Here is a 26,302-nt window from a genome sequence, read left to right as displayed (position 1 = left end):
AAGTACTGCTCTGGAGGTCAAGGCACAAAGTGGCACTACCGGAAAATGCCCTTTTAGTCTCTTTAATATCGGCTAAGGCTAAGCCAGGGTCCTTAATCACCACCAGGGTGATTTTGTAGGGAGGTTGGCCAGGATTGGGGGGGAGGGGTGCGTAGTCAAACAAATCTGAGACTTAGGGAAGCCCTTGGGGCATAAGTTCAGAGAGGGGCTTCTTCACTTGAAGAATGCTTTTCGTCACCCCCCCCCCATGGCACACCCCTAAAAGCCCAAGATCAGAAAGTCTCCATTCTGTCAGGAACTGGCTGCAGGTCGACTTCGCGTTTCTGACGAGAGTTTCGTCAGCACAGAAGGGTCATGACCTCTGTTCCCCAGCCTGTCGTGGAGTTCGGAGGGGGCGACATGGGACGAAACCGCTGTGTCAGAGATGGACCCAGGCCGGAGTCCGCTCGGTGCTCCCACCCCGCAGTGTAGGGTCCCCTCACCTCCATCGGTTGATGCCCACTGACGAGGAGGCCGCGAACCACGGGTCGAGGATGTAGACGCAGCGCACGCACCGCGCACCGCGCACGGCCGCCAGCAGCGCGGGGTTGTCGTGGAGCCGCAACCCTTTGCGGAACCAGTGCACCGAGGACGCGCCGTCCGCGCCCATCGTCAGCGCGGGGACCGTCGCCGACACCACAGCTGCCGCCGCCATCGCCGCCCCAACTGGGCCCCGGGTTGCCGCTCCGCCCCTAGCCACACCGTAAGTCCTGTCCAGCGACCGCCCAGCGGCCTATGATACAGCGGATCCCCGGTATGGCTCCGCCCCCTGGAGCCTGACGCGCTTCTGTGATTGGATGGTACCCCTTCTCCACACTATTGGCCGGCAGCGCCGGCGCAGGCCCCGCCCCCTCACGTTCCCACCATGTGTGGTCCCCGCCCGGTAGCCACACGCCAGTGACGCAGGATGGCGCTGCCGCCCGCCCCGCGTGGGCTGAGTCTGGAGGGACCCCGGATCTCCTACGCGTTTCGCTTTCCCCGCCTGCTTCTGGGAAGGACAGGCAGGGGTTGCGATGACTCTGGCCGGTGGCTGACAGACCTGTCACCAGGCCCGTACTTGCGGTTCATCATACTGTTCACATGCCAAGTTGAGCAGTGATTGCCTTACACAAACTGTCCTATTTTCTATTCTCATCTCATCCCGGTTATGTTCATTCCACAAATCCGGATGAAACAGATGCTTGTTAGTCTTATTCTGCCGATGAGGTAAGCTTAGGGCGCCCCAGTTTGAATGGCTTGCGCAATACGGTGAATCCAGTAAGATTCCGCTCTGAAATTTCTGATTTCAAAACTTTTAACCCACTTCCCCGCAGAGAATCTTGGCATTTGCATACAGCAAGGCATAAGGATGAAGAAGCCCTTGTATGCGGCAGACGTGGGTTTGGGAGAAAGTGCAGGGGCTGCAGAGGATGTGGGTTGAGGCAGTAATTGTGCCCTCAGATGAATTTATTTTCATTTACTTTCTGTTTAGTCGACACAGTACCGTTATTGTGCACAACTCTGAACTGGATTCCATGTGGGAATCAGAGACGTGGAGGGCACCTACTTCTTTGGAAGCTCTACAATTCTTCGGAGGTTCTAGCACAGATTTGCTGATGGATCTAGTGCAGCAAATGTTGCATATGCGTTTGCCCTCAGATGACCTAGTTGGGCTGGAGTGCTGCTGCTGGAGCTATTAAGCGGAGAACTGTTTCGATTTGTCCTTGTGTTGATCGCATGCTTAGAACCCTTCCCTCACTCGGGAATGAGCAATGAAGGAATCTAGAATTTAGTCATCATTGTAATGGTGTTAATTGGCACCACTCTCTAGCCAGAGCGTCACTGTGATCCTCATTTCCAGGGCTCCGTACATACTGTTCCCTCACATAAATCACATGCCCTAGCCCACAGCCTTTGTCTCTCCTGTTTTCCCGGTGGCAGCTGTCATTTTCCAGCTTCCTGGACCCAGCCTGCATAGTGCCTCATCTCAGTTGGTGCTTTGATTGATCACTGGCTTTAGCTCACACTAGTGGAATTTCTTAGCTGTTGAATGTCTGCTCCATCACATTATAAGCCCAGATATGCAGTGGCCTTGGCTAAGTTACAGTCAGTGGCATTTCCCAAGTCTAGCTCAGCACTTGGCACTGAAGGATCATATGCATCAAGAGGAAGAGGCTTGGACTAGCCAGGGTCTCAGACTATCCCAGGGTCTGCCTGACCCTCACCCTTTGAATCTCCTCCACACATGCTTGATTAGTGAATTGATGTCTTCCACTAATTTTTAAAATGGCTTTTCATTACATTGAATTTCAGGTTTAGCCATGTGCCTGTGTATGTGCCCAGGAGTGCAGGTGCCCAATGGAGTCCAGAACAGAGTGTTTTCTGGGACTAGAGTTACAGGCTATTGCCAGCCTTTCAGTTGGATGCTGAGAACCATCCACAAGCCAGGTTCTCTGCAAGAAAAGTATACACTCTTAACCACCGAGCCACCTCTCTAGCCCCTCTTTCCCTTCCTTTGTATACCTTTCTCTTCTATCTGCTCAGGTCCCAACACCTGCCTGCCAGGAAGAGAATAGGAGAATAAGGAGGGGGTCTTTCAGGGGTACATTCTTCTTTTTCTCCTTTAGACTCCCATAATGCTATGTCTATAAACTGTAGCTTTCTGCAGTCAGGGACTGCCCCATCTTATTTATGGAGAGGCTGAACTCAGATTCCACTTGTTTCTCTTCTGTATGAGCCTGAACAAGCTAGCTGATTTCTCTGTTAGTTGTTATCATTTAATTTACTTTGTTTTTCTTATGTGTATGTTTGTCAGTGGATGCCATCACGTGGATGTGGATGTCAGCGAGGCCAGAAGAGGGTATTGCATCCCTTGGAGCTGGGTCTATAGGAGGTTCAGAGCCACCTGATATGGGTGCTGGGAACCAGACTCTATTTTTCTGGAAGAGCAGGCTCTTAGTTACTTGTCTATTGCTGTGACAAAACAGCATAACCAGAGCAACCTATAAGTATTTAATTTGGGGGTTCATGGTTCCAGAAAGTTAGAATCTATGACTGTCACAATGAGAATAGAAGCAGGCAGGCAGACATAGTACTAGGCAGTAGCTGGGGGCTTACATCTGATCCACAAGCAGTCAGAGAAGGCTAACTGGGAATGGCTTCAGCTTTCGAAACATCAAAGACCACTTCCAGTGACACACCTCCCACAGGGCCACACCTAACCCTTCCCAGATAGGTTCACCAACTGTGGACCAAACATTCAAATATTTGAACCAAACGACCAGAAACAAGTAGTTCTCTTAACCACTGAACCATCTCTCCAACTCCTGTTGCTTTCTTAATAGATGCAGGAGGAGTTGTAATAGTTCCTTGGGTACAGTGAGCAATTGCTATTATGCAGAGCAAGCTCTGCATCCAATTTTGCCTTCCTTGCATTTCCCACACCTTTCCTTACACATACCACATACTCCATAAATGACCAAGTAAATGAGACTTCTATTAATTAAAAAAAAAAAACCCTCAAAATAAGCCTAACAGCTCAGCGATTTCTAGGGACACTGTCCATAAACCTCAGAGCCAGAGAGAGGGGCAGTGTGGTTCTGATTGCTGGCCTGAAGCAGTTCCATCTTGCTATGTCATCATCTTTGTTTTGTGTGGCTTACGTATTCAGGTTGATAAGGATGACTCATTCCACAGAATGGCTGCCTAGTGCTTGGGTGAATTACCTGGGCAACATTCAAGGGCCAGGAAGTCAGTCTGGCACTTAAAAGGATACTGAAGGCAGAGTCCACTTTGGAGTTTTGTGCTTTAAATGAGTATAGAAGTACCAGAGTGAGGGCACACATGTCTGCACGTGACTAGAGAAGCGGATATTTGAATCTATTTCAACACCTCAGAGCTTCCCACCTTCCTGTTCATAAGGGCAATGAACAGCTGCTTCTGCTCCCACGAAAGGCAGACGAGTGAAGAGGAGGCATTGGGACTTCAGAGATATGACAGGTCAGTGAGTGTTGTCTGTCATCCCTGAAGATCTTTAAAGCAAATCAGTTCTGTTTTGTTGTTTCCTTTGGTCAAAGTCCTCTTTGGAGACGTTATTTGACAACTTTCTGTTTCGGACCTGTCCTTTGCGTAAATATCTAATGATTGGTGGAAAGGTGACCATGCAGAGGGCGGGACATAAATGGTGACTCTAAGGTGCTCACGCCCTCTAGTGGTCTGACTCAGAAAGCACGAGTCCATGGGGCTCCAGCCTTAGTGCAGCCACCCATACACCCAAAGGTAGTGACCATTTTGAGAAGGTAGCTGCTCAGCTTTTTGAAAGCACAGAGCATGACACCAGACTTAGTTTGGTTTACAGCTCCACCTTTAACTAGTAAATGGCTATTTACTTGGACAAACTTCTTAATTTCTCCATGCCCCAGTTTCTTCATTTGAAAAATAGACATGAAGAGAATAACAGGTGTAGCGTGAAAGCAAGGCAAATAGAAAAATTGCTCAAAATAGTTAATCCAGAAGCAGAACCATAAGACTTAGTGGATAGGTACTGAACTGTTGGTTGCTCTTGCAGGGAGCTCAAGTTTAGTCCTCTACACCCAACCCACATGGTTCACAGACATCTGTAACTCCAGTTCCAGAGGATCTATGTCCTCTTCTGGATTCTGTGGGCACCAGAAGAATGTAGTGCATAAATATACAGGCTGACAAAGCATTCAGTAACACAAAATAAAAATTTTGAACATTTTATTCATGACATGTCTTTGTGAAGTTGAGGGGGGTGTCCTATAATGATAATGGGTCAACCAGGTACCCAATGGGGGGGGGGGAGAAAGAAAAGAAAAAGAAAAAAAGAAAAAAGAAAAGGGAAACCAAAGAGAGAAACTTGACTGCATCAATACTCACACAAGCTGACTCTATGCTGGATGAGCAAACTAAAACAACAAATTTCTTGAACAAGACACGAAAAACATCCATTTAGCCAGGTGGTTGTCATGCATGCCTTTAATCCAGCACTCAGGAGGTGGAGGCAGGTGGATCTCTGAGTTCAAGGCCAGCCTGGACTACAGAGCTAATTCCAGGACAGCCAGAGCTGTTACACAGAGAAACCCCGTCTCTAAAAACCAAACCCAAAACAAACAAACAATAAAAAAACCCATATCCATTCAGGGAAAGTTTGGTAAGTTGGAAGTTTGAAACAGCATTAAAGTTTAGAACATCTGCTTATCAAAACACTAAGAAAGTGGGAAAAAATTTACAGAATAGAGAAGGATATGGGACCCTATAATCCCTAAGAAGCTCAAGTCTAAACCTGGAAGCTGGAATTCTAGCACACGGAGACCATGGAGCCCAAGTCCAGGGTAGTCTGGCTACACAGCAAAAAATTTAAATGAATGAAAGAGCTCAAATCTACAATATTGAAAGAATTCTCACAAACAAAATAGAGGCATACAGGGAGCCCCTATGAATGCCTCATCCAGGGACTTGGATATGCACTTCCTTTCCACACACTACCACCCCAGAGGATGGATGTTCAAGTAGACACTGGATGCACAGAAAGAGGCTCCCTATATTCGTTCATTGGGAAACACAAACTAAAACCACAAAAAATGCTACGACAGGCAAACCAGGATGGGCGAAGTTGGAAGACTGATAAAGTGCTGGGGGCAGCAAGGAACTGAAACACTGGTACACGACTGCTGGGTGTAACACAAGCTCTAACTGGCCTTAAAAATAAAGACCCAGAGTCAGATATTAGGGGGTGAAAGTTGAAAGACAGAGAAGCAGAGCCAGCCACTAGCTCTTACCTCTAAAATCCCCAGACTGAGAAAAGATTCAGTTCCTGTCTCCTGCCATCTCATTTCCTGTTTGTCTGTACAGACCTCCAGACCTCTATGGTTAGCTAGTGGCTAGCTCCACCCTTTGATTTTCAGGTAGTTTTGTTGGAGTATAAACAAGATAACATCACCACAACACTTTCCAAAGTAGTCATTATACTCTGAATTTGAAAATCCACACACCCTTCCTTCCTTTTGATCTTCTTCAAAACAGGGGTTCTTTGTGTAGTCCCGGCTGTCCTAGAACTAGCTCTGTAGACCATGCTGGTCTGGAGCTCACAGAGATCCACCTGCCTCTGCCTCAAGTGCTGGGATTAAAGGTGTGCACCACCACTGCCAAGCTGTACCTGTCCTTTTTAATAGGTTTCTCTGCTGATGCAATAGTCCAGACCAAGCCAAATTGAAAAAGTATAACAAGTTTATTTGAGCAAAGCAACTCCTGGCTAAGTTCTTCAGCCACACCCCCAAAGGTTAGGTGAAAGCTATGGGCTGCTGGCAGCAACAGGGGAAGAAGCTGCAGTAGACACTAAGAGCTCAGAACTGGGCTTTCCTTTGTTCAGAGGCTCTCTGAGTGGGTGGGGTTTGGAAAGAAAGACAGAAATGGGACTTTCTGGATCATGCAGAGGCAAGGTGGATATTCTAACCAAACATCCCAACCTTTTAGGACATATGGGACCCAGTTCAAATCTGGCTGCTTCCTGTAAGCATGGGATGATGTGGGGAGGGGGAGTCGGGAGTTGTGGGCTTGTGCACAGCAGAAGGTATGGATGAAGAAGTATTCAGTTAACCACCACTCTGGAGACCTTGTGAATCTGTCCCTGCAGGAAGCAAAGAAGGCAATGTGCTAGGGTAAAAAATCTGACAGATTATTACCACTGGCCCTATGAACAGAATTAGCCATGGGAAGAGTGAAGACTGCCAGAAAGAATGGAATGGAGATGTGCCCTGTCTGTATTGGAGAAGTTTTCAGACAATTTCTTCAGACTGTGTGATATTAGTTTCCAGCAGGCTAGATTCCTTGATCCAGTAGCAGCACTCTTGCCCCAGGAACACGCAGGTGTCTATAAAACAGCTGGGACAGATTTACACCTTGGCGTCACAGCAAAGGCCATGGCTTTGGTTTAAAAGGCACGAACACATTTCTTATGTCTAGAAAGTCCGGTTTTGGCCTGATGAAACACACCTTGAAGTCTATCCTTAGATGACAACAAAAGGAAGTTTAAAGTCTTGAGCTCACAACTGAATATACGTTGTCAGTGTTCTGTCAGTTTATCAGAACTCCATTTAGCAATGCTAAATCTCTGAACCTCTAAAACCCCAGTGTAACAATAGCATAGAAAGGGGACAGAAGTCCAAAACATCTGTACACTCATGGGCAGTGGTCCTCCATGTGTGTCTGGTTCTCTGTGTGTGAGTAGTGCCCATCCCTGCAAAGCTCAGCTTGTGTTTCTGTTTGTCTGTTTGTGTTGAGGCAGGATCTCTCCATGTAGACCTGGCTGGCCTTGAATTCACAGAGTTCCTCATGCTTCTCACTCCTAGGTGCTGGAATTATAGGCTTGTAATTATATCTGGCAAGTTCAGATTCTTAAACTGCAGCTCAGGACATGGGAGTCTTGTAAACTTTGATAACCAGCAAAAGATTTCTGAATGCATGAGCAAAAGGTTTCTGGTTGGTTGAAGATCAAATGTGAGTATTTCTGGCATGGTTCATATATGGTGTAAATCTAAGGTATAAACTGTGTCATTAACATGAGGTGCTCCCTCATGGTGCTTACAGTGGCAGTCACTGTGGTGCTCACAGTGGTTCTCACTCATGGTGCTCACAGTGGTGCTCGCTGTGGTGTCCATGGTGATGTTCACAGATGTGTCCTGTAACTTCACTGCAGCCACAGTTCTGAATACCTGTAGAGCATCTGCCCTCTGCAGTGTATATACACTGTCAGGTGTCACAACACCAAGGAACTCTGCCTGCAACGCCTCAGCACACTTGAACTGGAGTGCTCTTCTAAAGCCATAATGGTTAATTATAGGAAACAAAGGCTTCTTAGGACTTTCCTGTGACTATTCCTCAGCATACAAGCATCCCATTGGTGCCCTTTGATGGTGCGATGTTAGAATGTTTGATTTTAAAAACTGCTGTTTGGGTTGCTGGCTTGTGTTTCACAGAAAACCAGATTTGAGCTGGTGAGATGGCTTATTGGTAAACAGACCACTGTGAGGGCTGAAGACCTGAGCTAAACCCCCCGGACCACCCACAGAAGGAGAGACCCAATTTCTGCATGTCCTCTAACCCCCACTTAGACACTGTGCTGCACACACCCACAGCCACATGGACAAATAAACGAATAAGTAAATAAAATCTAATAAACATTTAAAAAACTCATTGATTTTGGCTTCGATTAGAACAGAATTTCTGGCAAATGGCCCTAAAATACTTCTGTACAGCATTGATAACTACAGAATCAAAATATCAGTCAACTCTGAAAACACGGAAGACACTGTACATCCTACAGCAACAAATACTCAGCCAAGATCTAATTCTTTCTGTAAATATAAACAAACACATCCTTCTCATTAATGCAAATATGCTTTCATCATTAATGATATTAAAATTATATATATCTAAAAGGATTGTTTTCAATAAATTTATCATTATAAATAATATCTACTACTCATATATTTTCAACATTTCATCTATAATGTGTGTGTGTGTGTGTATACACATAAGCACATGGGTGCACACTATGGTACATGTGTGAAGTTCTAACACAACACGATCCAAAGGGCACTAATGTGATGCTTGTATGCTGAGGAATAGTCACAGGAAAGTACTAAGAAGTCTTTGTTTCCTACAATTAACCATTATGGTTTTAGAAGAGCAGAAATTTTATCTGCCTGCTAAAAGCTAATTTTCATCTTTAAATGGGTTCTGGGGATTGAAATCAGGTCTCCAGGTTTGTGTGGCAAGCACCTTTACTGCTGAGCCATCTTGTTGGCTGTGCATACCCACTTTATATAACTAGATAGCCAGTGCTATGTAAAAATTTCTCGCTGAACAATGAATAGTGAGTGGAAAACTCTAAGAACCTACTGGAGAGCTAAGAACTGACTAGGACTGCTATGCAGGTCATAGGAGCTGAGCTCCGCTGCTGGCAGTACCTGGGCTCCTGTAGACAGGGTTTCACTCCAGGAGAAGCAGCTTTCATGAGGCCTTCCTAGGTGCTTGCCAGGCAACCTCAGTCTCTGCTGACCCTAAGCTAATGACAAGGCCATGAGCAAGTGACTGCCTTTCTGATCTTTACCAGGTGCCCTTCCAGCCTAGGTGAGGCCTTTAGATGTTGAAACAAGTCAGGAAAGGGGTGGGATGTCTGGCAAAGAGCCATGGGTCACCTCCAGCTCCCAGAAGGGCTGGATCCAGTTCCTGCCCTGAGTGACAAGGGCCAGGCCAGACAGTGGACCCTTCATTAACAAAGAGCTAATGCTGTAAAGCAAAACCATGAAAAAAGAACAGCCTTCTTCCTTCTAAACCAGAAATTTCATTGGATTTTTGCCCATGAAAGAAGAGTAACCGTTGCTTAAGCTCAAGGAAGGAAAGGGGTGTGTGTGTGTGTGTGTGTGTGTGTGTGTGTGTGTGTGTGTGTGTGTGTATTGGCCTCTGATTTTGCTGGGTGACTTGCTGCAAGGCCCTTAACTTCTCCAGCTGGAGCTCTCACATCTACAAAACAGAGCTCATTGGCTGGAGAGAGGGTTGAGAGGTAAACTATGTGGAGCTCATAGGTGTTGTGAGCCACCAGTTATGGGTCCTAGAGATTTAACTAGATCTTTTGGAAGAGCAGCCAGTGCTTTTAACTGCTGAGCCATCTCTTCAGCCTAAATTAATTCATTTTTGATAGAACACCTCTCTATCTAGCAGAATCCTCCTGTCTCAGCCTCCTGAGGGCTAGGATTACAGATGTACACCACCACATCTGGAATAACCTCTGTCCTTTGGACCAGGTGATTCTTTGTCATTTGGGGGGCTGTTTTGACCACTGTGTTTAGCACGATTTCTGTCCCTACCTAGCAGATATCATAACAACCTCCCAAGCTGTGATAATTAGTGCTTCTAATTAAGAACTTCTGAGCTACAAAGTAAAGGCCAGAGAGACTGGAGGAGCAGCCACAGACATGGGAGCCAAGGAAAAGGACATGCTAGGGCTCAGGGAGCAGAATGGATAAGAGACTCCAGAAGGGTAGAGACCAGCTACCCCTGAGCACTGGGCTGACAAACCCCAGAGATGTTAGGGCTGGTTGTTAAAACTAGCTGATGTTTGTCTGTGTTTTTGTTTTGTTTTTGAGGCCCAGCCTTACCTCAGAGACTAGGCTGGCCTCCAACCTGAGATCCTTTTGGCCCAGGCTCCCAAATGCTGGGATTATAGGCATGTGTCACCTGTTTCATTGCTTAGTGGGATTTTGCTTTCAGTCAATAAAATAGCATGGGTCTTGGGATGTAGCTCAGTTGGTAGATAGAGTGCTTGTCTAGTATCCACAAAGCCGTGGTTCCATCTGCACTGCATAAACTGGCATGTGTCTCTAATCCCAGCACGGGGAACTTAGAGGCAGGAGCATCAGATGTTCAAGGCCATCTTTGCTTATATATCCAGTTCAAGGCCAGCCTAGGCCATGAGAGACCTTATTTCAAAACAAATGTGGAAGTGTTTAAATTCATTTTAGACAATCTAGGATGTCCAATGAAGTACCAATAAGAAAATAAAAGTTTTTTTTATACTAAATGTTAATGTGATAGCAATGGGCCAAACCAACACACCCCAAATCTAGGTAAATAGTAAATAAGAAACAAAATCTTGGTTAACTCTGGTATTCCTCAATAGAGTTCAATGTATTGGTTCATTCTCTCTGCTCACCAAACATTTCTTGCATGCTCACCATGTGCAGGCTCTGGGCAAGTGCCTGGGCTCTCTGAAGTCTATGTGAGTAGGGGGATATTGGGGTGGTCTGGGACTTGGATAGTAGTTCACATACTCCATATCCTGGGCCTAAGTGAGCAGTTTCAGTCACAGGCCAGGACAGAATTGTGGGGTTGTGGAGACAGCAGGTTCTATGCCAGGACCACTGATGGCATTTTGCCCTCTTCTGCCAGTCTCCTTCTCTTAGGCTCCAAGCAGTTAGCTGTCCACCTCACTTTTCTGACTGTTGGTCACTTTTGTGTCCTCAATGCTGTCTCATTTTCTTTTCTTCTCTTTTTCTAGTTGTTGGTTTGTGAGTTTTTGAGAAAGTCTCATATAGCCTAGACTGATCTTGCTTAAACAAAAACCACTTACTATTACTTTTGTGTGTGTGTGTGTGTGTGCATGTGCGTTCGTGTGTGCATGCGCCTGTATAAATCTGTGTATACCACATGCATTCAGGAGGCCACAGAAACCAGATGAGGGTGTCAGATCCCCTGAAACTGGAGTTACAGGCAGCTGTGGGCTGCCATGTGGGTGTTGGGTACTGAACCTGGGTCGTCTGCAAGAGCTAAGCAATTTCTCCAGCCCTAGACTGACCTCAAACTCAATAGGCATTGGATGATGGCTTCCAATCCTCCTGCCTCTGCCTTCCTAAAGCTGGTATCACAGGTGTGCACCACACACCCAGTTTTGTTATGTGATGTTTCGGGTAGAACCCAGGGCTTTGGGCATGCCAGGGAAGCACTCTACCAACTGAGCCATATTCCTAGCCCCTCCCCACTTTTTGGCATATGAGTTATTTTATTATTGTAAAATATGCCCAATAAAAATGAACAATTTTAACCGTGTTTCGTCATCCCACATAGAAACTCTGTACCCATCAAACAATAGGTCACCATTCCTTCCTCCCAATGCCTTAGTTACCGCTGCTCTGGTGCCAGCTTCTGAAAACCCAACCCCTCTCACGTAAGTGGAGGCAAATGCAATCTGTCCCTTTGTGTCTAGTTTCTTCCACTTAGAATGTTTCCAAGTCTCAACCATGTGTTTTCTTCTGTAAACAGATAGCTAATACAGCCCCATGCTGCACAAAGAAGGATGGAACAGTGGTCATCCCAGAGGATTATAATGAAGTTCCTGCCACCCAGTGATGCTGTAACATGCGTCACATAGAAGCACAAGGCCTGTGGTGCTGCTGGTGTGAGTAAACCTCCATGCCATGGTCACAAAAGTATAGTGTATGGCATGGGATAATGATGGCAAAGGAGCGTAATGCTCTCTGTGACTTCTGTACCATGTTTTGTACCATGGTTTGGGGCATACCTACTTCCATACAGAAGGGGTGTTGGCCTCACATACCTGGTGCATCAGCTTTCTGTAAGTGATGAGATTGTCTAATGGAGGTGTTCTTTTCTAGAATGACTCCTATCATGAAGTACTTACTGCATGAGTATGATCTGCTGTATGTGCACAGGGTGTTTTGTTTCCTCTGTCATCTGCCAACAGACATTGTGCTGTGTCCACTTTGGGATTTTGTGTGTAGCACCGCTGCGACTATGAACACCCTTCTTCCCAGGCAGCTCTATTGACACATAGCATCTATGTCAAAAAACGCACCCGCTTAAATGTACAAGTAAATGCTGTTATTACAGCCAGAGCTGAGCAGCTGCCTCCACCATCTAATTTTAGAGCATCTCCTCTCCCACCTCAGAGAGAGTGAGTGACAGCCTGAGGCAGCCACCCATCTATTTCCTGTCTCTAGAGGTTTGCCAATTTTAGGCATTTCACACAAACACGATCATATATCATGTCTATACTCTTTCATAACTGTCTTTTTTTTTCTTTTTTTTGAGACAGGGTCTCATGTAGCCTGAACTGACAGTAAGCTTGCTGTGTAGCTCAAGATGACCTTGAACTTCTAGTCCTCCTGCCTCTATTTCCTGAGGGTGGCAACTGCAGATATGGACCACAACACCATTTTATGCAATGCTGGATATCAAACCTAGGTTTTATACATGCTAGGAAAGCATTTTACAAATTGAGCCACATATCCAGCCCTCACCATCTTTATTTAGCACAATATTTGAAGCCTGATAACATTAGTACTTGTTTATGTCATGGCCAAATGGCTCAGTGTGGGGGCAAGGATTTTCACAGGCTCTCAGCAAACTCTGGCAGGCCAGAGTGCTGTTTGTGGTTCATGTGGTTTCAGACTTCAAAAACACTTATTAGGAGTCTTCCACAGTCTGGCCACTTAACCAATACTGCCTAAGTGATGAGATGCACTGGGTGTGATGACATACACTTGCAATCCCAGCACTCAGGAGGTGGAGAGGGAGGGTCAGAAGTTCAAGGTCATGCTCAGCTACATAGGAAATTTGAGGCCCACCTTGGATCCATGAGACCCTGTACAATGCCACAGAGCTGTGAGGTGGCAGAACTGAGATTTGATCCCAGGCAGTCTGGCTATGGAAGCAGAGCTGCACAGAGAAAGGTTTTCTATGTGTGTGCTGCTGACCAGTGTGCACAGTGTACCCTTCTTAGTCTTTGCTTTGTTTGAGCAAACCTGGCTCTGGCATCTGTCTTCTCTGCAGGCCCTGGATTCGCTTGCCCAAGCCTGAGCAAGTGTAGCAGAGTAAACACTGCTTCACCTTACCAGCTACCCTGGAAAGATCCTTCTGTCAGACCCCATGGGCATTTGCCTCTGCCTGTCTGGTGACCCAAGAATAGACTCCACTCACTTCTGCAGACCTTTCTGTTGCCTGTCAAAGAAAGCCCTTCTCCATTTTAAAGTCTGTGCAGCCTTCCTATTGTCCCTCCCTCCTCTCCTTTTGTGTCTTCATTGAGTTATAATTGGCAAATAAAAATTATATATGTTGAAGGCATGTAATGTAACATTCTGACGCCTGAATATGGTATGAAATGATTGTTGTAATCAAACTAATTAACCTATATATCACCTCAGGTAGTAACCTTTTTATTAGTGGTATAGATTTACTCTTAGCAAATTGCAAGTATACAATGTCATATTATTAATTGTAGCCACCATTTCAAAGTCTTCCTAACCAAATTTCCTCTCTCACTAAGTCTGTATTTATCTTTGATAGTCTGACCTGAGATCAGAAAGGACAGTATGTACTAAGTAGATGAAGAAAGGAGAAATACTGCAGATAGAGGGAACAATATGGACAAAGGTTCTGAGGTAGGTAGACAGAAGAATCTGGAACTAGACTGTAGCTTCCAAACTCATCCCTATCTCTGGTGTTAACAGTTCCCAACAGGTGTCATCAGAGTCTACTAGCCACCCCCACCCCTCAGCCAAGCTCCTGGCACTTCTGAATCACTGCTCCTACATAGTAGTCACCACAATATCCCTGTCCCCTTTCCATCTGGTTTCAGGTCCTACATTAAATTAACCCTTTCACAAAAGCTGTGGTGTGGGGGTGGTAATGTATCTGTGTATGCTTTATGCTGTTTAACGGAAGAGTCTAGAAGGATTAGGTTCCAAAGGACAAGACTTACTTCTCACAGACATGAAGGCTGAGAGAGGTCCAAGGTCAAGGGGGCAGCGTCTGGTGAGAACTTTCTTGCTGTATCATTTCATACCAGGTAGTGAGAGTTGAAAGAAAGGGAGAGAAGGTGTGAGGGAAACAAAGACAGACAGACAGACAGACTGTAGTGACATCCACTCTACACCTGTAGCACTCATCATGCCCTTTTGGACATGACTGGTGATAAGGATTAGGTTTGGGATTTCCGATCTCTTTTGCTTCCTGGACAGGTCGCAGAGAGCATCCGGGTGCAAGGTCGGCATCCTTGGAGTAGGAACCTGAGGCAGTCATCTGTTTCCTGTGTAAGAGCATTCTCCCCAAATAAACTTCGCTTCACCTGTACTGAGTCTAGTGAATCTTGAGTCCCATGCCAGTAACAGACAGAGATGCACAGAGAACTAGAAACAGAAGGTCAGAGAAGACAAGAAAAGGCTAAACTCACTTTCTGGGAACCTAGTCCTGCAGGTGTGTGGCTAGCTTTTGTCAACTTGATACAAACTAGAGTCCTGTGGAGAGAAACCTCAGATTCTTTGATGGGGAGTTGCCTCCATCAGATTGGCTTGTGGGCATGTATATGGGGCATTGATTAATTAGTGATTGGTGTGGGTGACACCTCTGGTAAGGTGGTCCTGGGTTGTATAAGAAAGCAATCTGAGCCAGTCTTGGTGAGCAAGCAGTACTCCTCCATGACCTCAGTTCTGTTCTTGTCTTCAGGTTCCTGCCTTGAGTTCCTGCTCTGACTTGCCCTCATAATGGATTGTAAACTGTAAGAGGAAATAAACCCTTTCCAGTCAGTGTTTACCACAGCAACAAAAGGCAAATTGGAGCATCAAGCATCTTATAATCTCAGGAAGCTGAGGCAGGAGGGCTGTGAACTCCAGGTCAGCTGGGGTGATATAGAAAGAACAAAGAAGACTCTGTCAATGGGCATACCCCACCACCCAGTACTGTTGTGTTGTGTGGTGGTTCGAATGAGAATGGCCCCCATAGGCTTATATATTTAAATGCTTAGTCCATAATTGGTAGAACTGTCTTGGGAAGAATTAGGAGATGTGGCCTATTGGAGGAGGTGTGTCATTGAGGGTGGGCGTTGAGGTTTTAAAAGCCCACAGCATTCCCAGTTAGTCTGCATCCCCCTACCCACTGTGCTTGTGGATCAACTGTAAGCTCTCAGCTACTGCTCTGGTGCCATGCTTGCCTGCCTGCTGCCATGCTCTCCACCATAATGGTCCCCTGGAACTGACAGGCTCAAATTAAATGCTTTATTTTGTAAATTGCCTTGGTCATGGTGTTGTCACTGCAATAGGAAGGTCACCAAGACTAAGGTTCTACAAGCTGAGGGCACTGTTTTCAAATCACAGGCAGCTGATCTATCCTTCTGTGCTGTAAAAGCCAATCAGCCAGTAGGGCATGTGTAGGGGGCTATATTGCATTGTTTTGTCATTAACAACTCTTTCAGGCCTCCATTTCTCATCTGCGAATAAGTTGACCCCTTAAGTGATCTGTAACATCTTAACCCAGAATAACTTTCCTTTCACACTACTGCAGAGGCCGTATAAACTATGAGATAACTGTAGTGGAATATTTGTTTACACTGTGTGAAGATGTGTCACTGTGATTGGTTTAATAAAGAGCTGAACAGTCAATAACTAGGCAAGAGAGACTTCCAGGGAGAGAGAGCACTCTGGAAAGAAAAGAGACAGAGGGACACCTGAGAAAGTAGGACAGACAGAAAGACACCAAGAAACTAGGACATATGTACAGAGGAGAGGTAACCAAGTCCTGTGGCAGAATGTGGATTAATGGAAACAGGTTAATTTAAGTCATAAGAGCTAGTGGGAATAAGCCTAAGCTGAAGGCCAAGCTTTCTTAACTAATAATAAATCTCAGTGTCATTATTTGGGGGTTGGCAGTCCAAGAAAGTCTGACAAGAAAGCTTGCTACAGAAAACATCTAATACCAACAAATTAAAGGATTTATTTATTTACACCGTATATACATGTGCTGTGTGTAGTGTGTGCATATGTATGTGCCCACCAGAATGCTCGTCCATTTAAGAGGGCAGAGGGCATCGGTGGCCATCATGCCTCACCTTATTTTCTTGAGACAGAGTTCAAAAAGGTAAACCTGGACTTCACCATTTCGGCTAGAAAGGCTGACCAGCAAGCCCTAGGGATCCTCTTGTGTCTCCCACCAGAGTTAGGGCTCCAGGTGTGTGTGTGTGGCCATGCCTGGCTTTTTATCTGGGGGCTGGGTATCTCACTCTAGTTCCTCATCATGTCCTGCAAATACTCTCTCCCACCGAGCCACCTCCTCAGCCCAGAAAGTGTTTCTGTGGAGTCACCCATCAAGGCAGGGAGGATATGCCAGGGCAGAGTAGGTAGCCTATGGTGACCAGCAAACTAGAAAATGCCCTCACCACTGGTTTTCTCCTTTTATTCGTCTGTGCCATAAGGGTTGGTGCCTTCTGCATTCAGGCAGGCCTTCCACCTTTAGTTAGTCTTCTCTGGAAACACACTCAGAGACACAGCCAGAGTTACTAACCTCCCAGGCATCCAGAAGGCCAGTGACTTGGCTAAACTCACTTCCATGAGCCTGAATCTTTTCATATGAAGACAGACCCTTGTCTTCAGAGACCCCCACCTATACTTATGTTATGGGGTTATTATATGACACAGAACTTATTTTTGCTTAATGCATATGATATATCATATATACATACATACTATATGACTTTCAAGTGGTAACTGCACTCTTTTGAAAGAATGCTGTTAACAGCAGTCATTTCTCCAGCCCTGAATAAAACTTTCTTCCTTTTCTTTTCCAAGACAGGGTTTTTCTATGGACCAGTGACTGTCCTGGGACTTAGTCTGTAGACAAGGTTAACCCTGAGCTCAGAGATCCCTTGCTTCTGCCTCTCAAGTGCTTGGATTAAAGCCATGTGCTACCATGTCTGGCTACATACATGTAAATACACACACACACACACACACACACACACACAGTTTGTTTGCTTTTTAAAAAGAGGTATTTCTCTCTCTCCCTCTTTTTTTAAAAAATTTTTTTTGAGACAGAGTTTCTCTGTGTAACAGCTCTGGCTGTCCTGAAACTCAGAGTTTGTAGACCAGGCTGGCTTCAAACTCAAGAGATCCACCTGTCTCTGACTCCCAAGTTCTGGGATTAAAGGTGTGTGCCACCATCACCAGATATATTTTTTAATATTCAAAAAGCCATATGGTTTATAACTGAGAGTGGTACTACCTGGGTTTGACTCCTGATTCTTTCCCTTTCTAGCTATGTGAGCTCAAATCACTCATCTCCATGTGCCTGATTTTCCTGTCTGTGGTTGGGAGACAACTATACTCACATTGGGTTGCTTTGACAATTAAATTAATGCATATTTGTAAAGACTCTTTTAAAAATTATCCTATTTATTTATCTGTTTATTTACACTTTGCTGCCTTGGTGTTTGTAAGGAGGTCAGAGAATAATTTGGTGTGAGTCCTTCTATCATGAGGGTTCCTGGGGTTGATCTTGGGTCCTCAGGCTTCACAGCCTTTCCTGGATGAGTCATCACTCTGGTCCTGTAAAGACTTTTCTGTGGTGTCTAATAGTAAAGTGATTAAATGAGTAAAGGATGGGGCAATAACTCAGTGGCAGAGTCCTTAAGCAAGCATGAGGATACAAGTTCAATCCTCGGAACCTACAAAAATAAGCCAGGAATAGAGGTGTGTGTTTATAATTTGAGTCAAGTAGGTGAGGACAGGAGAATTTCTGGGACTTGCTCTAGGCAGCCTTGTGGGGTCATAGGTCCCAAGTCCCAGTGAGAGACCTTGTCTCAAAAAACAAGAATGGCTCCTGAACAGCAACACCTAAAGTTGAGCCTATGCATGAATGCACACACACACATTCACACTCACACTCACCCTATTGTCAGCTTCTGACCTGGAGCCAGTGGAAGGCACTTGCTTCAGGGTCAGGGCACACCTGTCTATTTCGGGTGAAGCCAGTACTTTGCTCTGTAACCTCAGAAATTTCCTTTAACCTTTCTATGACTTATTTTCCTCAACTGCAAAACAATGGGTTTGGGCAAGTTTGAGGGCAAACAGCATTTTTAAACAAAGAAAGATCAAGTGTGGAAAACATTTTGGGCCTCATTTTCCTACCCATCAGTCTACTGCAGGCAGTTTCTCAGCATGGGAGCTGTCTGGCTGCTGTCCCAGCACCCCATGAGGCTAAAGGCCCATGGCAATGGCCTGGATGACATCTGACCCAGTCACAGCCATACACACCCAGATGTGGGAATAAGGTACATTCATAGGGTGCTCTAGCTGGTGGCTTAGAAGGAGCCACTGCTGCTATTGCTTGTTAGGGTGACTTCATGGAGCCTCCAATTCTATAAGAAACCCCAGTTTCCTTCAAATGATCCACCCCACATCCTAGGTTAGCGGGTTAGGATTCTTGCTGCATGTTGAGTTTCCCCACAATTTAGAGGCTTAATTAAGATGACCTATAATTTCTCTAGATGTTATAGGCTGGGTGGTTCTGCTGGCCTTGCATAGAGGTACAGGGTGGCAGCATTCACCCACTGCCAGAAAGGCCTACTGGCTTGTGGGATATATTCTCCATAGGGCCTTCCTACTTTGCTCACAGGTGTACACGGATGCAGAAATGACTCTTATACTACACCTCAGAAAGCCTCCTTTGCCTTTGGCAGCCCCCCCCCAGCATTCTGGTAGGAGTGACTATCACAAGGTCAGCCTTGATTCAAGGACCCAGTACACTTGGGTGTCCCATTCATATGACTTACTGTCTTGAACTGACACCTCTGAGGCTGGGAGCCACAGTAATCTTCTTCCTCAAGCTGTCAGTCAGGTATGTAGAAACATGGTGGGCAAGCTAACAGTTTTGACTCTCTTCATCATCTGAAAGGTCAGGCATTCTAGGCTGAGGGGGCTGGCATTCTTTTGAGCATGTGCTGTGTGACAAGCACTATGGCTGGTAGCAGTCCAAGGTGCTCCAGGAGATCCAGCTCTCTGTATGAATTCTGCTGCTACTTTTCTCAGCACAAGCCTGAGTCTGTGTTCTTATGGGGGTTTGGTAATGGCTCCCACCCCACACATTAGGAATGGCTGTGGAGATGAGTGACAGATGGGCAGCAATCAATGTCATGTCTGCCGTCAATAAGCACATAGTCAGTGGCCATTGGTACCAATGGAAACTTGAACTCTGGCCACCTACTCCCCAGAGTAGGTATATGGTGAAGAGATTCCAAGCTCAGGAAGACTGCCTGCTGTAGCTGGGTCCCTCAGACTTGGCTTTTAGATCCCTGCTGAGCCCTGTGTCCCTCACTCAGTCCACACACATGCTACGTCTTGCTTTTTATTATTATTGTTATTACTACTATTATTATTAAATCATGTACAACTCAGGGCATCATGCCCGACCAACTTCATTAGAACCTGGAATTGTGGGAAGTAGCAATCAAAGGCTGGACACAGTTCCCCCATATTTTTATGATAGGGACAAAAACATCAGGCATTACCCCAAGGAAATGGGGGTACAAAAGGCCCAAGAGAAGGGACTAAGAGGATGACAGCTACCCTGAGGTAAGGTAGGTAAGGTGCTTCTGGCCCCAAATTTATGCTGGAGTCCTTACATTGAAGGCTTTGGGGTTGAGCAGGTCATGGGGTGAGACCTCATGAATGGGGCTAGTATTCCTCTATGAGTCCTGAGGGAGCTTGGCTGCCCTTCAGCCACACGAGGCTGTGGACAGAAGGGGTGTTCTCTGAAACACTTGGTCTATGGCTGCCTTCATCTGGGCTTTGCTGCCCCAGAACAGTTATAAACCAACTTCTATTCTTAGTAACCTGGTCTAGGCTTTTTTTTTTTTTTGTGACAGGAGCCAGATGGGCCCCAGCCCCAGAGAACATAAATGTCTCTTACTGTCATGAGGGGTTCAGGTATCCAAAGGGCTTGTCCATGCGAACAGGGGAACAGGGGTTACAAGTGGACCCTACTTCCTGCCTGCAGATGGAGGTGTTGGGGGAGGTCATGACAGAGAAGAGAAGAGCACAGAAAGGGAGCATAGTTAGGTAGCTGGGCCAAGTGCTAGAGAACAGGATGGTGGCTCCTCTGGGCCAAGGGAAGCCAGGCAGGTAAAGCTGGGGTTGGAGACTATGGAGGAGCTTATCGCCCTACTTAACCTATAAAAGATGTGTGACTCTCCCCCATTCTAAAGCTGCAAATGAAGCACAGAGGTGAATGTTTTCTCATTAGCCACCCCTGGGTGCAGCTGCCATGAATAGATCTGCCATACCCATCCACACAGAAGAGGCCAGAATGGCCATTTCCTCCCTTGGCCAAGCTCCTACCTCCTTCCAAAGGCAGGCTGGAGTGTTCCTGACGATAATAGCACCTGAGCTACTACTCTACCTGCCCTGGATCCCAGAGTGTGGGGGTCACCTAACTCCCTTCAACTAGCCATTCTGGGATCACAACCCATCTCCCTTGTGTAGAAGACATCACTCCATCAATCCAACCCCTTAAGGCTGCAGCTGGTCCCAACCCCAGAGGCGATATGGAGGTAGACAGGCCCCAGGGGGAGGCAGGTAGGGGTGCCAGTTCCAGTAGCATTTTCCCAAAACGAGATGGGACAGACAGGAGATTTGGCAGCTTTCTGACATTACCAGGAAAGTCTCTGGCTCCTCTTAGATCGTATTCCAAGGAGGATGTAAACAATATTGCTCAGGGCCACAACAGCTAAGCTCCATGGGAAGCCTCAGTGCTGTGTAGGCCCCACTTGGGTTCACTCCCGGGTCCCTGAAGAAGCTCACACCCCAATAGCATTCTTCTCACCCTCTTTGGAGCTGGGGTCCTCCTGGGTCTTCTGCATCTCCCAGCCCCTGACCCAGGTGTAGGCTGAGGAGCCACCCAGCACCATCAGGTTGCTTGTCCACCACAGAAAGCTCTTAATGTCTTCATAGTAGAGCACAGCCAGCACTGTCTGCGCACAGGCCTTGGCTGTGCCTGATACATTGTGGGTCAGGGGACTGGTGAATTTGATCTGCAGTCCTGTCACATAGCCGATGGCAAAGCCGAAGAGGCCACCCAGAGTCATCATAAGCCAGAAGTGGGCACTGTCCAGATGAGCAAAGTCAAGGAGGGCACGGAGCTCGCCCAGCAGTACCATCAGGGGCAAGAAGAGCACACAGGCATTGACATTGTTATAGAAGGTTAGGCGCCAGATGCTGTTGTCCACCGCTGGGAGCACCTTCTTGGTATAGATGGCATTGAGGGAGACACAGAGGCTGGCCAGCACCCCGAAGATGGTGCCCATCAGGGACAGGGTGCCCTCGGCTCCCTCTTGGTCTATACCCAGCCAGAAACCACCTGTAGCAGAGACAGAAGAGTGACAAGGTGAAGAGGGATGGGGAGAGGAGGGAGAGGGACAGGATTCTGATACCACAGTTTAGACTGTTCTGTGGCTCTTACCTCATCATCAACATACCCAAAGTCTAATTCCCACACCAAGCAAGGGCTGAGACCTGTGTCCTCCCTCCCCCAGCTACAATCTAGCAGAGGGGGAAGGCATAGGGACAGCCTGGCCCTGTTACCTCTCTAATTATAATTGTAATCACTGTAATGAGGGCTATAAGATAGCACAGGCGCTAGAGGGAGGAGGGCCAGCCAAAGCGACCTTGGGCAAGCACAGGTAACCTTTGGCTTTGCCTCGCTCAGTGTGAGCATTTGGTCAGACCTGCTCCTGGCCTGATGCTGTTGGGGAGTGTCTTGGGGACTCTATTCACTCTTGGGTCACCCTCTGCTCAAAGAGCCTGAAAGGCTTCCCAAGCCACAGCATGGGGCCAGCTCTTCCTCTGTGACACCACAGCCTCAAGCCACCGGTCTCAGTTTCCCATTTCTCACTACAGAGGTCTATCCGCATCCAAAACATGCTCCCCCTTCTAGGCAATCGGTTGGGGAGAAACCCTTCCTGATCTACCAGGTACCCAGGCCTCTTGCCAGCTTCCTGCTTCCTGCTTTAACACAAGGCTGTTTGCCTGCCCCTGGCTGGTAGGTGCTTGTTCCGGGTTGGCAGGTGTCTGTTCCTGGCTGGTAGGTGCCTGCCCCTGGTTACACTCTGTTCTCTTTGTTTAGATCCTGCATTCCCACAAGGTAGAGGCTTACTGATGCCACAGGGATCAGCAACATGGAAGAGCAGGGCCATCACAGGCATCAGAGAGAACTGGACTCTGCTCTATGATTTTGAAGCTGAGCTACTTGGGAGAAGTTACTTAACCTCTCTGAGTTCCAATTTCCTTCATCTGTAAAAATTGGGGCTTTGTCTTGTAACTAAAATGATTTTCCTCTGTGGCTCCCCATGGCCTTCGGGAAAAACTGAACTCATTCAAATGGTGTTTCCAGCCTGTACTCCTTGGGCAGCCTCATGCCACAACTTCTCAGTAAGGCCCGCTTAGATTGCTCCTCCTGCTCTCTACTCGCTCCAGAGTCCCCAAAGCCCTTATCAGAGATGGGCCCTTCCTCACAGGAGGAAGGAAGGGGAGACCCAACAGCTGGGGCCATTCCGGAGGCCACAGGGTTCCACTTTTCCATGCCACTCAGGCAGGCTGCCACCGTTCTCAGCTGCCTCACTATCAGTCCCTGGTTACTTTGGAGACCTGGGTTCAGGTTCTCTAGTGACTGTACCTTCTTGCATGTAAATTCCCCTCTAGGAGGCTTACATCCTGTATCCCAGGCAGGGCTGGTAGACTGAAGTGGGATCCCAGGGTGCCTTGCAGGACAAAGAGGAAGCAAGGACCACCAGTTCTCTTAGGGTATATGTGTGGGGCAGGTGGGAGTCCCCCAGTGCTGACAGATATTTACCTGGCCCCTCCCTGCTCCAGACCCCTTACCACTGGATTCAGGAGCTGCTTAACCAAGGGGACATTTCTAGGGCAGATGTACACATTGACCTGGTCCCCACATCCAGAGCAGCCAGCCTGGGCCTCTGAGACACCAGAGGAGACTAAGTAGGTCAAACAAGACAGATAAAGAACCTGAGCAAGTACAAATAAAGGCCACATTTCTGATTGCCCAGGACTCTTAGGGAACAGATGCCTTGGTCTCTGTAACCTAGCAGCCATTCAGCTCAATGCTCTCAGGGCCAGACATGCTTCCTAACACATGCTGTCCTAGCCAGGAGCCCCTAGCTACATATGACTATGGCACATTGCAAAGATGGTTGCAGAATCAGGTTATAACTCCTGTAGCTGAGGGGCTAAATGTTTAAAAGTTCATCTGACTTTAATTTAAAAGCACATTTGGCCTCTACTTATTGTGTTTGATGGCATTGTGCTTACTTCCAATGGGCAAGAGCAAAAAAGACTGGCTTGAAACACAGACCAGGGAGTGTGGCCAATCTGGGATGGCATCCCAGATTATCTTACTTGTGGGGCCCTGGCAAGTAGTTTAGTTTCTCTAAGTTTCCGTTTCCTCATTCGTATGCAAACAACAGGGATGCCACCACCCAGAGAGCTTTTGGGTAAAAGAGGATGCTACATGTGTAATGATCAACACAACATTCATGTCTGGGAAGATAGTTAAAGCCTCTTAAAGCACATATATGTTGGGCCAGTGAAATGTCTCAGTGGGTAAAGAGGCTTGTGCCAATCCTGATGACCTGAGCAGTCCCCAGCACCCATGTGGAGGGAGAAAGGACCAATTCTTAGGTTGTCCCCTGATCTCCACCTATACTGTGGTGCCCTCCCCCAACACACACACACACACACACACACACACACACACACACCACACACGCTCAAGAAAAAAATTAAAACATTCAAATTAAAAATTAAAACTATTTCAAATGTTTCCTCAAAGCAGTGATGTCAGAGGGAAACAGTGAGTTTATTAAAAGACTGTCCTCTTTAAAAAGAACTGGACAGACAGGATCCTGGACCTCTTGGGAAGGAACAGTGGCACAGTGGTCATAGTGTGATCTATGGAGGAGCTGATTATGTTTAAATCCCAGCTATGCCAGTGATTAGCTGTGCGATCCCGGTGAAGTTACTTTGCCTCTCGGTGCCTTGTTTTTTCCCTCTGTAAAATACAGATATATTTTACCTTGCAATGGGGATTAGCTGAGTTAATATGGATCAAATGCTTAGTCCCTGGCGCATTTTAAACATGCAAGCAGTGAGAGTCCTTTACTGTAGTTGCTGCTAACATAATTTTCACCCTGACTGGGTCCCTAACTTGTTGAGTGACCATAAGGACATTATTTGCTTTCTACAGGGCTCTTCCTATAACTGCTGATGCAAGGGACCTGGGGCAGATAAAGTAAGGGTATCTACAGTGTTGACCTTTAGAACTTCAGTTCGATGCCCATCCTGCTCCCCACAGTACCCCAGCGCCACTCACCAATGATGATGCCGCATGTGAGCAGGGCATAGAAGGAAGTGGTCTGTTTGAGCAGCAGGTAGGACAGAAGCACATTGAACACTGTGGTGAGTGAGCGCCCCACGTTGTAGAAGGCCACCCCAACGTACTTGAGGCAGAGGTTATTGAAGCTTATCATGCCAATGAAGACCACCGACAGTGGCAGCACACTGCGGGCCACCTTAAGGTCCAGGTTCAGGGTGGGGAAGTCAACGGTGCCTGGGCAGCAGGTGGCCAGAGTGCTGAGGCCCTTGCACAGCAGCGAGGTCACCAGGCACTGGTAGAAAGTGACGAAGATAGGGGTGTCCAGCTGCAGGGAGGGGCTGTCCAGCAGGTACTTGTTGAGGAATACCATGGAGATGGAGGTGACCCAGTAGAGCGAGACCACCAGCGCGATCTGCAGCGCCCGCAGCAGAAATGGCTTGTTCCTGCCATCTGCATCGGCCTCCTCAGAGGCAGAGGAGCCTCCAGTCAGCGCCATGCGCAGGATCCTGGACCGCTTCAGAGGAGCCCTGTTCATGGTGATAGAAGAGCTAGGTCACTCCACGGCCAGAAGCATTCCTTGGTCTACAGGGCCCCAAGATGCTAGGGTCTGGGGGTGCAGCCTTAAGTTGTCACATGGCTTAGCTGAAGTTCTGCTTGCCAGATACACTGCTCCACATCGCGCTGGTTCCCGGATGGGGCAGGGGGTCATGAGACCAGACCCAGGGAGGGGAGAAGGGGCCTAGCTAAGGATGTGGGCCTCGACGGCCATGGCCGACTGGACGACAGGGACTGTTGCCTAATAGGGACGAGTCGCGGGGAGAAAGGAAGGGAGAGGGACAGAAGGGCAGGGTAGAGGAGGAAAGAACAGGAAGGGGACCGCGTGGGAAGCGGAGCACCGAGAGGGAGGCGTGGGCTACGTGGTGGGAGGGCTGCAGGAGCACCCGGAAGCGCCCGCCGAGCTGAAGGGAGGGAGGGAGGGCTGCAGGGAGGTCACGGAAGTTCAGGGAGGCGGGCCCGAGGGACAATGACAGAGGTAGGGGAGGCGCAAGGCCTCACCAAGGCTGCGCCGAGGCGCCGGGCCGAGTGCGAGTTCCGGCTCAGCCTGGCAGGTCCGGGGCCGCGTTCCGGGAGGGGCGGGCCCAGAGCGCATTTCCCGACACGCCTCTGGGTAGCTTTAAAGGGCCCGCTCTGCGGGCGTTCAGCTCTTCCCGAGGCCTCCAAGAACGCACCCCTTCGCCAGGCTGGAGCGCGCCGGCACGTTTGCACCTGTGTCCAAGGTCCTGGCCTCTTCTTCTGGGAATCCCGGGAGGCCAGGGAAGGGTTCGCAGGTGCTAGAGCCTCTCCCATTTCCTGGAAGGGCTGTCACTCACTCTCTCCGCCACCCTCACCTTCTGTTCCCCTGGCCTCTTCAGATCGACTAGATTTGGTCAGGTTCATCTACACCATCTTCCCAGAAAATATAATACCACCCCTCCGCTTCTGGAGACCCCACAACAGCCCTTTGTCTCTCGACCCTTCCCGAGCCCAGGCGGTT

The 26,302-nt window shown here is 47.6% G+C and overlaps 2 protein-coding genes across 2 annotated transcripts in view; both read right to left on the bottom strand.

Annotated features, from left to right (window-relative positions):
- The window catches only part of Cry2 (cryptochrome circadian regulator 2), a 30,848-nt gene extending 30,092 nt beyond the window's left edge, over positions 1–756 (bottom strand). The window contains exon 1 of the mRNA XM_051184148.1: positions 483–756. Within this exon, the coding sequence (XP_051040105.1) occupies positions 483–694 (212 nt within the window). The 5' untranslated portion in view covers positions 695–756. The remainder of the gene's footprint in view (positions 1–482) is intronic.
- Positions 757–16,298: 15,542 nt separating this feature from the next.
- Positions 16,299–25,735, bottom strand: Slc35c1 (solute carrier family 35 member C1). The gene is made up of 2 exons (XM_051184152.1): positions 24,766–25,735; positions 16,299–21,738 (listed from the first exon to the last, which is right to left on the bottom strand). The coding sequence occupies exons 1-2, from the start codon at positions 25,301–25,303 to the stop codon at positions 21,179–21,181; spliced, it is 1,098 nt and encodes a 365-aa protein (XP_051040109.1). The 5' UTR covers positions 25,304–25,735; the 3' UTR covers positions 16,299–21,178.
- Positions 25,736–26,302: the final 567 nt, after the last annotated feature.

The sequence above is a fragment of the Phodopus roborovskii genome, unplaced genomic scaffold (genome assembly GCF_943737965.1).
Source record: "Phodopus roborovskii unplaced genomic scaffold, PHOROB, whole genome shotgun sequence".
NCBI lineage: Eukaryota > Metazoa > Chordata > Mammalia > Rodentia > Cricetidae > Phodopus > Phodopus roborovskii.
The sequence above is the reverse complement of the archived record's forward strand: the minus strand, read 5'-3'. Positions and strand labels throughout refer to the sequence as shown.